The following is a 12,471-nucleotide window of genomic DNA, read 5'->3' as shown; positions in this document are numbered from 1 at the left end:
TGTGGCATTTAATAAAGTATGTCTTCCTTGGAGCTTTGAAATACGAACTTTCATACGAGGGGGCACCAGCACACATTTTAATTGGCTAAATATACACATAGCACTGAAATGGATTTTGAAGGAAGTTTTCGAACAGATTATCGCCAGGTGCGAACTGCACTATATTTTTGCATACCATGTGAACTATCTAGATTTTATGACAAACATGTGAAATAATATTTAAAAAAACTTTTTATTGACTAGATTTTCTGGAAACATTTAAAAGCAAAAGGCATCACACTCAAAAAGCAATTAAAAAATTGTGATTACACAAGCATTGTAGTTACGAAACAACATGCAGGCGTTCATGTACGCGTAAGTTTGCTGGCTGTGCGAAAGACAAAGTGCACTTGGAGCATTTGAAGGGCTTCTCGCCTGTATGGGTACGGAGATGCACAACCATCTGACACTTCTGGGCAAATGATTTAGAGCATAAGTGGCAATGGTAGGGCTTCTCTCCTGTGTGAGTGCGAAGATGTGCCCCGAGATTGCCCTGTTGCGTAAATGATTTAGTGCATATGTGGCAATGGTAGGGCTTCTCTCCTGTGTGAGTGCGAATGTGTGCCTGGAGATTGCACTGTTGTGTAAATGATTTAGCGCATAAGTGGCAATGGTAGGGCTTCTCTTGTGTGTGAGTGCGAGTGTGTGCCCAGAAATGAGCCTTTCGTTTAAATGATTTAGTGCATGTGCCGCATTTATACGGCTTATCGCTTGCATGCATCCTGAGATGTGCCGCAAGATCAGGCTTTCTTGCAAACAATTGCTCGCATATCTGGCAGTTGTAGCGTCGCTTCTCCGATGGTTTCTTGAGGTGGTGGGCGTTGCTGCAGACATCACTGGTATTTGAACCTTTTTTCTTTCGTGTGGAGCCGCTTGAGTTCCTGCGAGTGCCGAGACCACGGGATTTGATATGGTACATAAAATGTTTTGTGGAAGGACAGGAGTTTGTTCTTTTCAATGGTAAGATTTCCCGAACAGATTTCAGCATTAGTGGGATGCAAACTCCTCGTCTCTTTTTACTGAGCAAAGGGAAATTTCAATAATTCATTATTTCAATTGTCCATTGACACTTCAAGACTAGAGCATATGATTTCATGGGTTGGTAACCGCCAAGAAATGAACAGAGTACCGCTTTTGATAGTGCGCCTAAAGATGCTTTCATTCTTGATTCTATTAGTTATGCTTACTCGTTGAATTTTCGAAGTGATGAACACTTTAAACACATTTTCTTGAAGAAAACATAAAACAATTCTAGTGATTACTAGAAATGGTACAATTACACATGCTGATAATATAGAATTCAAGCTATTGGCACTCTAATAAAAGCCACGTGGTCGAGTATGTTATAAAGTGGCTCGTGTAAAGTGCTTTGTTTTCCAACTTTGAAGCAACATCTACATACACTGTAACTGATAGTAACTCATCTCCCTGAAAAGTTGCCGAGCACATACTATGACAGCAGCCTGCGGTAGTTTGGTACACTTTTTGCGCAATAATACCATGCAAGTTTAACGAAGCATGGGCCCACTACACGCCTGTAAGGCATACGCGAGCATGCACAGTTGCCCCTTTTGTTTATCCTTTTTTAGAGGTTGATTCAACGTGTCTTAGCGCTTGGTGATAGCTGACAGACGTTTAAAACACTTACAGATAGAAATTCACATTTTGTGATGCTTAGCGCGATTGTAGATTTCTGGCATGCAATTTTACATGTGTTAAGGAAACTTATTCCACTACATGGCATTCATATCATGTATTTTGAAATCTTAGAATTAAAGTTCATTTCGCAGAAATTCCGGTATCAGTGTCGCTGTTTGTGAGCAAGAAGTCATCATCTAGTTCATGACCGAAAAGTTGAGAAAGGTGCACCAAGCTATTGTTCTACCGCAGAGTCGCAATTTTTGTTGAAACTCATTTGTAAAAGAACACTATTAATATAATGTAATAGATGAATTGATAGATTATAAATGTTGCAGAATGTTACAGTTAAGCAAGATTAATGAATTGTATTACAAAATTACACAAAAATATAACTGATTGTAAGTAATCGATTATTTGTAAGGTGTAATGTCCCACTCTGCTACCCCGGAACAGGCTAGGTCTTCCAAGACAGCTCCACTGTCATGACACTTCGAATGCTCCCTTACATCATTTTGTTGATTGCAGTTTCAGCTGCCTTTCTGCGCACGCGGCAAACTCTAGGAACCACATCTTCGGAGGCATCCCTGCTGAGCATCGGAAGTGGCACATCAGATGGATGTTTAGCCATGTGCAGGAAATCTGGAAGCAAAGGTTCGTCATTGTGCCACAATGATTCATGGGGACTGTCTGTAAAAAAGTGCAAAATTTACCATCTTCTAGAGAAGTAGTTGGCATAAAAGAGAATGATGGCAAGTCAACCATTCTAGAATTCACGTATTTTGAAGTTTTTAAGCATGGGATCAATGGGGCCAGAAAATGTCAATAAGGCATACCAAAATGTTGTGCAGGATTTAAAGGAGAGAGAGAGAGAGAAAAAAAATTAAAAACTGGCTGGCGATGTTTGTTTTTTATCCTGACATGTCACACTGGTGCGGGGTGACGATTATGACATATACAGGTAAAGGAGGTCATGAAATATTGCCTGCTTAGTATCTTATACATAATCCCATGACTTGGTTCGAGTTGCAGCGCTCTCTTACTTCTGTGTACTTCTTCCCATTTACACGTTTCAAATACTTCCGTAATCTTCCCAATGACTCAAGTATTTGTCAGATTACAGTGAATGCGTACAGCAAAGTATGAAATTATGTGGAATCAAGAATTGCTGTAATCACTATACTCAGAATGTATATAGTTATTGAAACTACATGCGGATCATTGCAGTTAATTTGGGCAGAAAGAGACCTGCTGTTGTCTTGCATTGTACCGCAACCATACAAAGCAGGACTGCACAGATACGCATCTCATATATACACATCTCTTCCCACTAATGAAGCAAGGCTATCAAATGACCTCCTTTGGTGAGCAGCAAGGTGATACATGCTCCCATGTTATGATAATGACGAAAAAGCTTCCACCACTTACCATTGTCGGTTTTTGCGCTGCTGTCCTGGTGTTTCATAGTCTTCACTTCTGTGTTGAAGTCCACCAAAGAAGCCCTACAAAAAAAGGTGATGTATGAAAGAATACTGTGCTCACCGCTATTTATAAAAAGATAGTATAAGTATCATTTTTATTGCAACAACGATTTTGCAATCACTACAGCCCCGTCAAAAGAAGTGATTGGGTCCAATTGGTCATACCAGTTCCTAGAAAGTGGTCCTAAATGGAATGAAGTGGAAACCAACTGCAACGTGGTGCTTCAACGTGGAGGACCAATGAGACCACACAGTTCTAATTGGTCATTCCATTAAGTCCACCACTTTCCAATTGGTCTCCCAATTAGAATGCTTGTCAGTCCAATTAGTTGCACACATCTCAATCGGTAAACCATTGAAACAGTGAATTGCAATTGGCTTCCCAAATGGAATGCTTGTTGATCCAATTGAATATGCACATCTGAATTGGAAACGACTTTATAATAGGAGTAGATCCTTTATTGGAAACATTCTAGTTGTAAAGTGTTCATGCTGTAAGTGTTAAACTGGTTGACCTGGCAGAAAACAGTTAATTTCTACTGGCTGACCAGCTGAACACTCATTCTTTTCAACTGGTTAACCCTATAGTATGCCATGCACAAGTTCTGTGAAGTCTGCATTGAGTGAGATAACAAAAATTTTGTAATATTTTTTATAAACCATAAAACACCTTATCATAATACTACGTATATCTGCTAAAAACTTTTCCTGCCACTTCTCATCTTTCAGACGCGAGCAGCCGCCGCAGTGTATTCATACGAGAACATAGTGAGAAAGTGGCTGAAGAAGCGTTGGTTTAGTACTAACAACCCTTCCAAAAACGTTGCACTCGAAGTGATGAAGTAAGGTCGAAATAAATATTAAAAAATAATTTCTCATTACAAAGTTTTGTAATGTTTATTGACGAAAAAAATTAGTCGTGTAATTTATAGTTACACACACACACACACACACACACACACACTTTTTTTTTCAAGTGCATGTACTATGTACTGCAGCAAGTGCCATCAGCATTGTCACTGCGACTGGACCACGCTTGACCGGCGTGTTTTATATCCAGCGTCTTTGCAGTAATCATGTTGGCGTGATCCGTGCATTCAGCCCTATTTTTCAACAATGACGGCAAGAATTTTACTTTTGAAGCACTTCAACCGTTATATTATTAGCACACTTGAGTGACGTGCTCCAGATCACACTGTTGATGTTGGCATGCATGACTGCCAAGGACAAATGCTCACGTGTGGACTATATGGAACTACTCGTGCTGGAAAGTGCGTGTGCGTACACTTACAGCATTTTAGACTAGTGTGTTAACCTTTTTACTACAGCCATATAACTAATTTTTCTTTGTCTTACCATATTTTTCTTTCACATAGCCTGCCTGCGAAATCGCGTATGCATCGCGAAACAAAGAAAAAATTCTGAGCGACAAGAATATATCAGTGATCTTTCCAGAAGCTGCAACAGAACGGCACCAGTTTGACTACAAGTACCCTTACTAGCAGAAATCGGTAGTTGTAATACAAAGCTCGCTCAGTACGAGACATTTTCGCCAAACTATTGTTGTCTAACAAAGGCTCTTCGTGCTGAGCACCAGTTCACTTTAATTGGATGATCATTTGCACTCAGCCGGTTAAGCAGTTGGAAACCAGTCAATTTAAACTGGCTGACCAGTAGAGCAGCTGTTATCTTTATTTGAATGACCACATCTATTCCATTGCTTAACCAATTTAACACCATACTTCAACAGGCCATCTAGTTAGACACAAATTCTCTTCAACTGGCAAACCATTTGGACACCAGCTAGCTTCGATTAGATGACTACATCTATTTATATATATAGTTTATATATCATTTATATATATATATAGTTTTTCGTTGTTCTTGCACTGATCCTGCCTGTAAACTGTTCGTTACCTGTCTGTACCATTCCGATTCCTCCCCCCCTTACTAGTTCCTCCCCCCTTCTACTAGTTTACTAGTTCCTCCCCCCTTACTAGTTAAACACCACCTAGATTCAACTGGGTGACCATTTAAGATTGACTGGATTACCAGTTGCACACCAGTTCACTTTAACTGGTTAGCCATTTGGGCAACATTTAGCTTCAATTGGATGACCAATTGGACTGCAGCTTACTATATACTGGTCAATCAATTAGCCACCAGTTGTCTAAAATGTTATAACCAAATTGATGTGAATTGGTTTACCAATAAGACATAATAGATATGTTTCCAACTGGTGGCAAAATTCCAATGGGTTTAAAACCAATAGATGCCAATTGGTATTTTGGCAATTGGACCACTTGAACTTTTTCGACTGGGAAGGTGACTGAAAACCATGTTTTTTGCAAGAATGCTGAATAGAGACAGAAATAACTTGACACTTACCTTAAAACAAAAAACAATTGTTTGCCGATATCTATGCGAGGTACTTTGCTTTGTATGGTATTCTTAAAGTTGTAATAAATCTCATCTCTAAGACGTCACAATGACACAAACATATATAAAAAAGACAAAATAGAAACACAAATTTTCCGGCACCAGTAGGAGTTTTAATTGTTTACAGACGGTACCTTGAGGGGCAAATATATTGCAAAAGGAGGCTGCAGAATTTGCATAGATGAACAAAAACAAAAATACAAACATATACTAAGAATTTATTCATCTACATGCAAAATACATTGCGTCTCGGAATGACCTGGGTACAGATTTAAAAAATACTTCCACAACCGCACTCACTTGAACTCGGGCTCAGTAGAATTTTATGCAACTGGACTAGCTCGAGCTCAATCGAACCGGAATGTTGCCTCCTCGGACACCTTCAGACTAAAGCTGAAGGCTCGATTTGAATTTGAGTGAGTCGACTAAGTAAGTGAGTTTGCCCACTATGGACATCAAATCAGTTAAATTTCTAAAAAAAAATCGCCTTGATGGCACGTACAAATGAAAGATGTTCACTGATGGTACCACAATAAAACATTTTGCGCGCAAATGACTGTAGATTTCTCCACTGAAAGAATACAGAACTGTGCGAATGCAGAGGTGCCTGCGGATACATTCCTCGTAATAATGATTAGGTTTGCGTTTTTGGCAGATTCATGTTTTATTTTTTCTGTGTGCTTGTTGATGCTTTTTGAGAGCTGCCAAAGTCCTCGAATATTGACCACACAGTTTGCATTTGTACGTCCTACCGTGAGCATGCAGGCATTCATGTTTATGCAGATTTGCTGGCTGTGCGAAGGACATAGTGCATCTAGAACATTTGAAGGGCTTCTCGCCTGTATGAGTGCGGAGATGCACCACCATCTGACACTTCTGCACAAATGATTTAGAGCATACATGGCAATGGTAGGGCTTCTCTCCTGTGTGAGCGCGAAGGTGTGCCTCGAGATTACCCTGTTGTGTAAATGATTTAGAGCATAAGTGGCAATGGTAGGGCTTCTCTCCTGTGTGAGTGCGAAGGTGTGCCCACAGATTACCCTGTTGTGTAAATGACTTAGCGCATATGTGGCAACGGTAGGACTTCTCTCGTGTGTGAGTGCAAAGGTGTGCCCAGAGCTGAGCCTTTTGTTTAAATGATTTAGCACATGTACCGCATTGATAGGGCTTATCGTTTGCATGCATTCGGAGATGTGCCGCGAGATCAGGCTTTTTTATAAACGATTGGTCGCACTTCTGGCATTTGTGGCATTGCTTCCCTGATGGTTTCTTGTGGTGGTGAGCATTCCTGCCGACAACACTGGCTTTTGTTTCGTTTTTCCTTCGTACAGAGCCGGTTGGGTACCTGCGAGTGGCGAGACAATGGGATTCGGTATGGTATATAAAATGTTTTGTGGAAGAACAGGAGTCCGTTTTTCCCAATGGAAATATCTCTCGAACAGATTTCAGCATTTGTGGGATGCAGACTCGCCTGTTTCTATTGAACACAGAAAATTTTCAATAATCCATTATTTCAATTGTCCATCGACGCTTCGAGACTGGTGCATATTACTTCATGGGTTGGTAACCGCCAAGAAATGGACAGGGGTTGGTAACCGCCAAGAAATGGACAGGGTACCGCTTTTGATAGTGTGCCTAAAAACGTTCTTATTCCGATTTCTATTAGTAATGCTTACTTGACGATTTATACGAGGTGATGAACACCTTGAACTCACTTTCGTGGAGAAAACATGAACCGATTCTAGTGATGACTGGAAACGCTACAATTACACACAGACTGAGAATACAGACATGAAACTACTGTATTTACTCGCTTAATCCTCGCACACACACAATTCTCGCAACCCCCACATCGCGCAACAAAAATACGTTTTCTTTTTTTTCCTCGAGTAATTATCGCACCCCTGAAAACTGCTGCAATAATGTCGTCTGCTCTTTCCAGCCATTGATGATGATAGCGCACGTCATCTGGCGCCATCTCTTAAGCGTCAAGCGTACTATTGCGCAGAGATTCAATCCAACTCAAGCCAAGCCGAAGTGGCCAGTGCGCGTTGCGGCGTGTTTTGTATGTTGCGTCGGTAACCTTGTCAAGTTATGAGGCGATACCCCGGTGTAGCGATACTGAAGCTGTACGGCTGCTTTCAAGTTGCAAGTGATAGATAATGCACTAAAGAACGGCAATAAGGCCGCCGGTAGGCTCTTGGGATTGATGATAAACTTTATTTCTTAAGAAGGAAACTGCGGACAATTCTGTTTAATAGCCATCAGCCCAATACTGGCATCCCACACTTACCTTTAGAGGGCTCCTATTGAGCGACGAACGCTACCGCTACGCCCGCAACGTCCGCAAGCTTTGCGTGTGGTATTTTAATTCTCGACTATTTGCTTCCACTTTTTGTGTCTCAGTTAAATCTTGTGTTGAACCTCTGCTTTTATTGTTGAGATAAGTTTTAATTAGAACTTCTTAAAGCTTGCTGTTAGTTGTTGGTGTGAGAATCCCGATTTGCGGTTAAATAGTTTTTTTTTTCGCTGTGTATATTTTCGTAGAAAGTTTTCTCCGCGTAATTCTCGCACCCCCCAACTTTTCATCAGTTTTACCGCAAAAAAAGTACGAGGATTATGTGAGTAAATACGGTATTAGCACCCCAATAGAAGGCACATAATCGAGCATGTTATGAAGTGGCTTGTAAAGTGCTTTGTTTTCCGACTTTGAAGTGACATATACATAAACTGTGACTTATTGTAACTCATCTCAGTGACAGCTTGCCGAGCACATACGATGAGAAAAGCCTACGGTAGTTCTGGACCCTTTCCGCGCAATAATACCATGCAAGTTTAATGAAGCACGGGCTCACTACACATCTGTAAGGCATACGCGAGCATGTACAGTTGCCCCCTTTGTTTCGTATTTTTGCCACTGTTTATTAAACATGTGTCTTAGCGCTTTGTGATGGACAGGTGTTTAAAACACCTGCCGACGTGAATTCACATGTTTTGATACTTGGCGCGATTGTACACTTCTGGCATGCAATTTTACACGTGTTCACTACATGGCATTCATATAATTAATTATAAAGCGTTAGCATTAAAGATCGTTTTGCAGAAATTTCAGCGTTGGTGTCATTGCTTATGAGCAAAAAGTCACATTCTTGTTCATAAACGAATGTCGAGAAAGACAAAACAAGCTGTTGGTATACCACCGAGTCACAATATTTGTTGGAACTCATCAGCAAAAAAAAAAAAAAAAAACACTAATAATAGCATGTAATAAAAGGAATTCCCTAATACATGTTGCAGAATGTTAGTTTAGCAAAATTAATGAATTATATTACAAAATTGGACGATGCAGCGAGCAATGGAAAGAAAAATGGTAGGTGTAACCTCAAGAGACAAGAAGAGAGCAGAGTGGATTAGGGAAGAAACGGGGGTCAAGGATATAATAGTTGAAATCAAGAAGAAGAAATGGACATGGGCCGGGCACGTAGCGTGTAGACAAGATAAGTGCTGGTCATTAAGGGTAACTAACTGGATTCCCAGAGAAGGCAAGCAGGTTAGGGAGAGACAAAAGGTTAGGTGGGCAGATGAGATTAAGAACTTTGCGGGTATAAATTGACAGTAGCAAGCACAGGACCGAGTCAACTGGCGGAACATGGGAGAGGCCTTTGTCCTGTAATGGACGTCAGGCTGATGATGATGATTACAAAATTAAATGAATATATAACTGATTGCAAGTAATCAATTACTTGTAACATGTAACATCCCATTGTGATGATGATGTTTGGCGATTTGTGGCGCAAGGGCCATTTGATGGTCAAAGAGTGCCAGTTCATGGGACAAAAGATGTGGACAATTGTGATTAGCGGCTGTATAAGGGTCTTAAAATTCCTCGTGCAAAAGCGGGTACCAACATAGAAGTAATAAAGTCATGACCATGCCGTGAAAAGTGTGTGGTGTTAATGGACGACGAAAGTTTTTGATAAAAAACACCATGGTGGACATGTATGGCATTAGCACAAGTGCCTCAATAGTTCGCACCATTGCGTCCAAGGGTCACGAGGCAAGTGTTTTGTTGAGTGTAGCCACCGCAGCGGAAACATTTCTGGAGAGGTCGTGCTACGAAATGCTCTGTGATATGATATGAAAAACTTCTCTGAAAAAAGCTAACAATGAATGATGCGTGAGAAGTGGTTTCCTACTGACGACACTGCAGGATGAAGTGGTATCTGTTGACGTTAGGGTAATGGAAAGCGTTTTCTTAGAGTGTCTATTTCTTTACACTGGATGAGAATGTGAAGTACGGTGAGTGCTTCTCCACACCTATCACACAAAGGTAGATCGCCACAAGACAAAAGAAATGAATGTGTTGTGTGTGTATGTCCTGTTCTTAACCTTGTAAGTATAACTTCTGTGTGGCGTGATTTTGATACTGGCGGCTATTGACCAAGTTGCGGCTTGATGACATGCAACTTATTACCTGTGTGTGTGTCTCATGTGCTCTGCCAATAATCCTCGAGCTTTCGTTTTAGAAAAGGTTTCAAGTCGAGTGCAGGAATTGGTATCAATATATTGGTAGCGGTTTTGTTGGCGAATCCAGCTAGCTGCTCCACAAGAACCTTGCCTTGTGTTTCGCGGTGTCCTGGCACACAACAGACTACAACATGCTGCTTGGATGAGTAGACTGTGCATAAGAGCGAATAAAGCGAGACAAGGACATGGTTCTTGTGCTTTTCAAGAGTTTTCAGGGCTTTTACTACACTTAGGAAAGCTGTATATATTATTGCCTTCTGTAGTTATATTTTTTTAATGCGTTTAACGACCGCAAGTATTGCATAAGCTTCGTATATTTTTTTAATGCGTTTAACGACTGCAAGTATTGCATAAGCTTCGCCGGTGAAAATGCTTGTATCAGAGTGCAGGACGCCAGCTTCCGAAAAGGATGGGCGTATGAAACAGAAGTGTTGGTCTTCGAAGCATCTGTAAAGAACTCTGGACATGTGTATGCTGTAGTTCTGTGCAGTATGTCTGAATATGTGCAATTGGTGCATACTTCGTAACTTCCAAGAAAAACACATCACAATCTATCGCCTGCCACTGGCACGGTGGCAGGCATACTGCGGGAGCCATGAAACGGTGTTAGAGTGGCTCTACCGTTTTCTTCGCTAGACCTCTCACACAAAGGGAGTGGGGCTGTTTCATAGAAGGTCGTTTCTCAAACACAGCAAGGTTCGACATGAGATTAATTGTGGAATATGAAGGATGTTTCTTTTCTGCTTTCACTTTAAGATAATATTTAAAAGACATGTAACATCCCTGCAGGTGAAGCGACCATTCGTTCTATTCCACGTACAGGCTTTCCATGGGGCTAGTGCAAAAAGCACCCGCAGAGAGACGGATGCCTAGATGATGTACAGGGTCAAGCATTTTAAGGGTAGCAGGTGTCGCAGACTGATTTGCGATTGCCCCATAGTCTAGGCGAGTACGTATGAGTAGAGGCGTGCGAATATCAAAATTTTCCAATACGAATACATAGCTTTGAATATGAATCGAATATTGAATAATGAAGAGGTGCAATTTTTTTTCACCAGTAATCTTTTACTCAATCATATATTTAGGTTGGAAACAGTACAATTGTTATTTAGTCAGTTACTGCACATAAAAATTAAAAAAAAAAAATGTCACCATCTATACTTGCCAGAAAGCATAACAGTAATAGGTGAGTTTGTGATGCTGTGAGCTGTGATGTTGGGTTCAATTCACATGATAAACAAACCTTTTGCATCTTTTTTTTATGTGGTAGCACTTAATAAAAAACGAAAGGGAAGACGAGCTTTTGCACCAACCTTGATAACTAGTGAGCATGAGGCCATTGGTTTGATTTTGTAACAGGTAACACCCATGCACTTAGGTCTAAGCAAATAATAATTTAGGTGGTCACAATTCATCAAGTTCTAGCTCGAAAGACCCCAATTTTAAAGTTTTATTTTCAATTTTGACCCCTGTTCTCATATCCGGTCAAGTCACTAAGAAAAATAGAAGTGCTTGGGGCATTTTTCAACTACACAGCAATAATTATCTCGCTTGCTTCCATTGCTTTTCTCGAGGACCGTGCTAGTCATTTTACGATCAAGAATTCCGTGTTCTTCATTCCTCTCTTCTTCTCCTCCTCTTTCACGAAATGTCTTTGGCGCCTCAGTCATTTGAACCACGTGAATCGTAGGTTCGAAGCGAATAGTAATTTTGGATGAATGATTTCGTATCGAAGCCGAATAGTATATATGACATATAAAGAAAAATCGGCATATTTATCATGACCTGCACAATATATTCTCAAAAATAAAGTACAGCCTCTATGCCAATTCCTTCTCTTTTTTTCTTTCAAAAGAAGTAAAAAAAACTGAGTAATAGCAGGCTTTTACTTTTAGCAGGATACGAGTCATAACCCTTAAAATACGTAACATTTTAAAATTTATTGGAGCATATAAGCCATCATTATTAGCTTTTAAGCTTAATAAAATCAATTGAATGGAGAGTAACATTTTCACTTGAAGGGGCCGTGTGACACTTTTTCAAGTATCAATGGGGTCGATTCACTACAGAAGCTTATTTATTGCCTCATGAGTTCACCGCCGCAAATATATTTAGAATCTGTCCAGTACGGGCTGAGTGGCAAAGATTTTTAGCACGCTGCTAGTGCATTCTCTTTTTTCATCCCGACGAAAACACTGGAAGCTAATCGGGGAGGGATGGCACGGGAAAAGAAAGTACGTCAAGCGTGCTTCCTGAGCTTATGGAGTCATTTGCCGAGAAAAACGAGGAATTTTGAGCTGGCTTAGAGAATGTATTGTGAATCGTAAGCCGCGTGATGCGCTATAAT

The 12,471-nt window shown here is 40.5% G+C and overlaps 1 protein-coding gene across 24 annotated transcripts in view; it reads right to left on the bottom strand.

The window, feature by feature from the left end:
* Window positions 1–213: 213 nt before the first annotated feature.
* Window positions 214–12,471, bottom strand: part of LOC119181662 (uncharacterized) — a 115,249-nt gene continuing 102,991 nt past the window's right edge. For 17 of the 24 annotated variants that reach the window (XM_075875705.1, XM_075875726.1, XM_075875725.1 and 14 more), the window contains 4 exons: window positions 6,832–6,942; window positions 3,106–3,179; window positions 2,187–2,367; window positions 214–920 (listed from right to left, as the gene is read on the bottom strand). In XM_075875705.1, coding sequence (XP_075731820.1) covers window positions 323–920; window positions 2,187–2,367; window positions 3,106–3,179; window positions 6,832–6,942 — 964 coding nt within the window. In that variant the 3' untranslated portion in view covers window positions 214–322. The remainder of the gene's footprint in view (window positions 921–2,186; window positions 2,368–3,105; window positions 3,180–6,831; window positions 6,943–12,471) is intronic. The other 7 variants (XM_075875722.1, XM_075875724.1, XM_075875711.1 and 4 more) reach the window with 6 other exon arrangements.

This window comes from Rhipicephalus microplus, chromosome 10 (genome assembly GCF_043290135.1).
Source record: "Rhipicephalus microplus isolate Deutch F79 chromosome 10, USDA_Rmic, whole genome shotgun sequence".
Lineage (NCBI taxonomy): Eukaryota > Metazoa > Arthropoda > Arachnida > Ixodida > Ixodidae > Rhipicephalus > Rhipicephalus microplus.
This window is presented reverse-complemented; position numbering and strand designations above follow the sequence as displayed.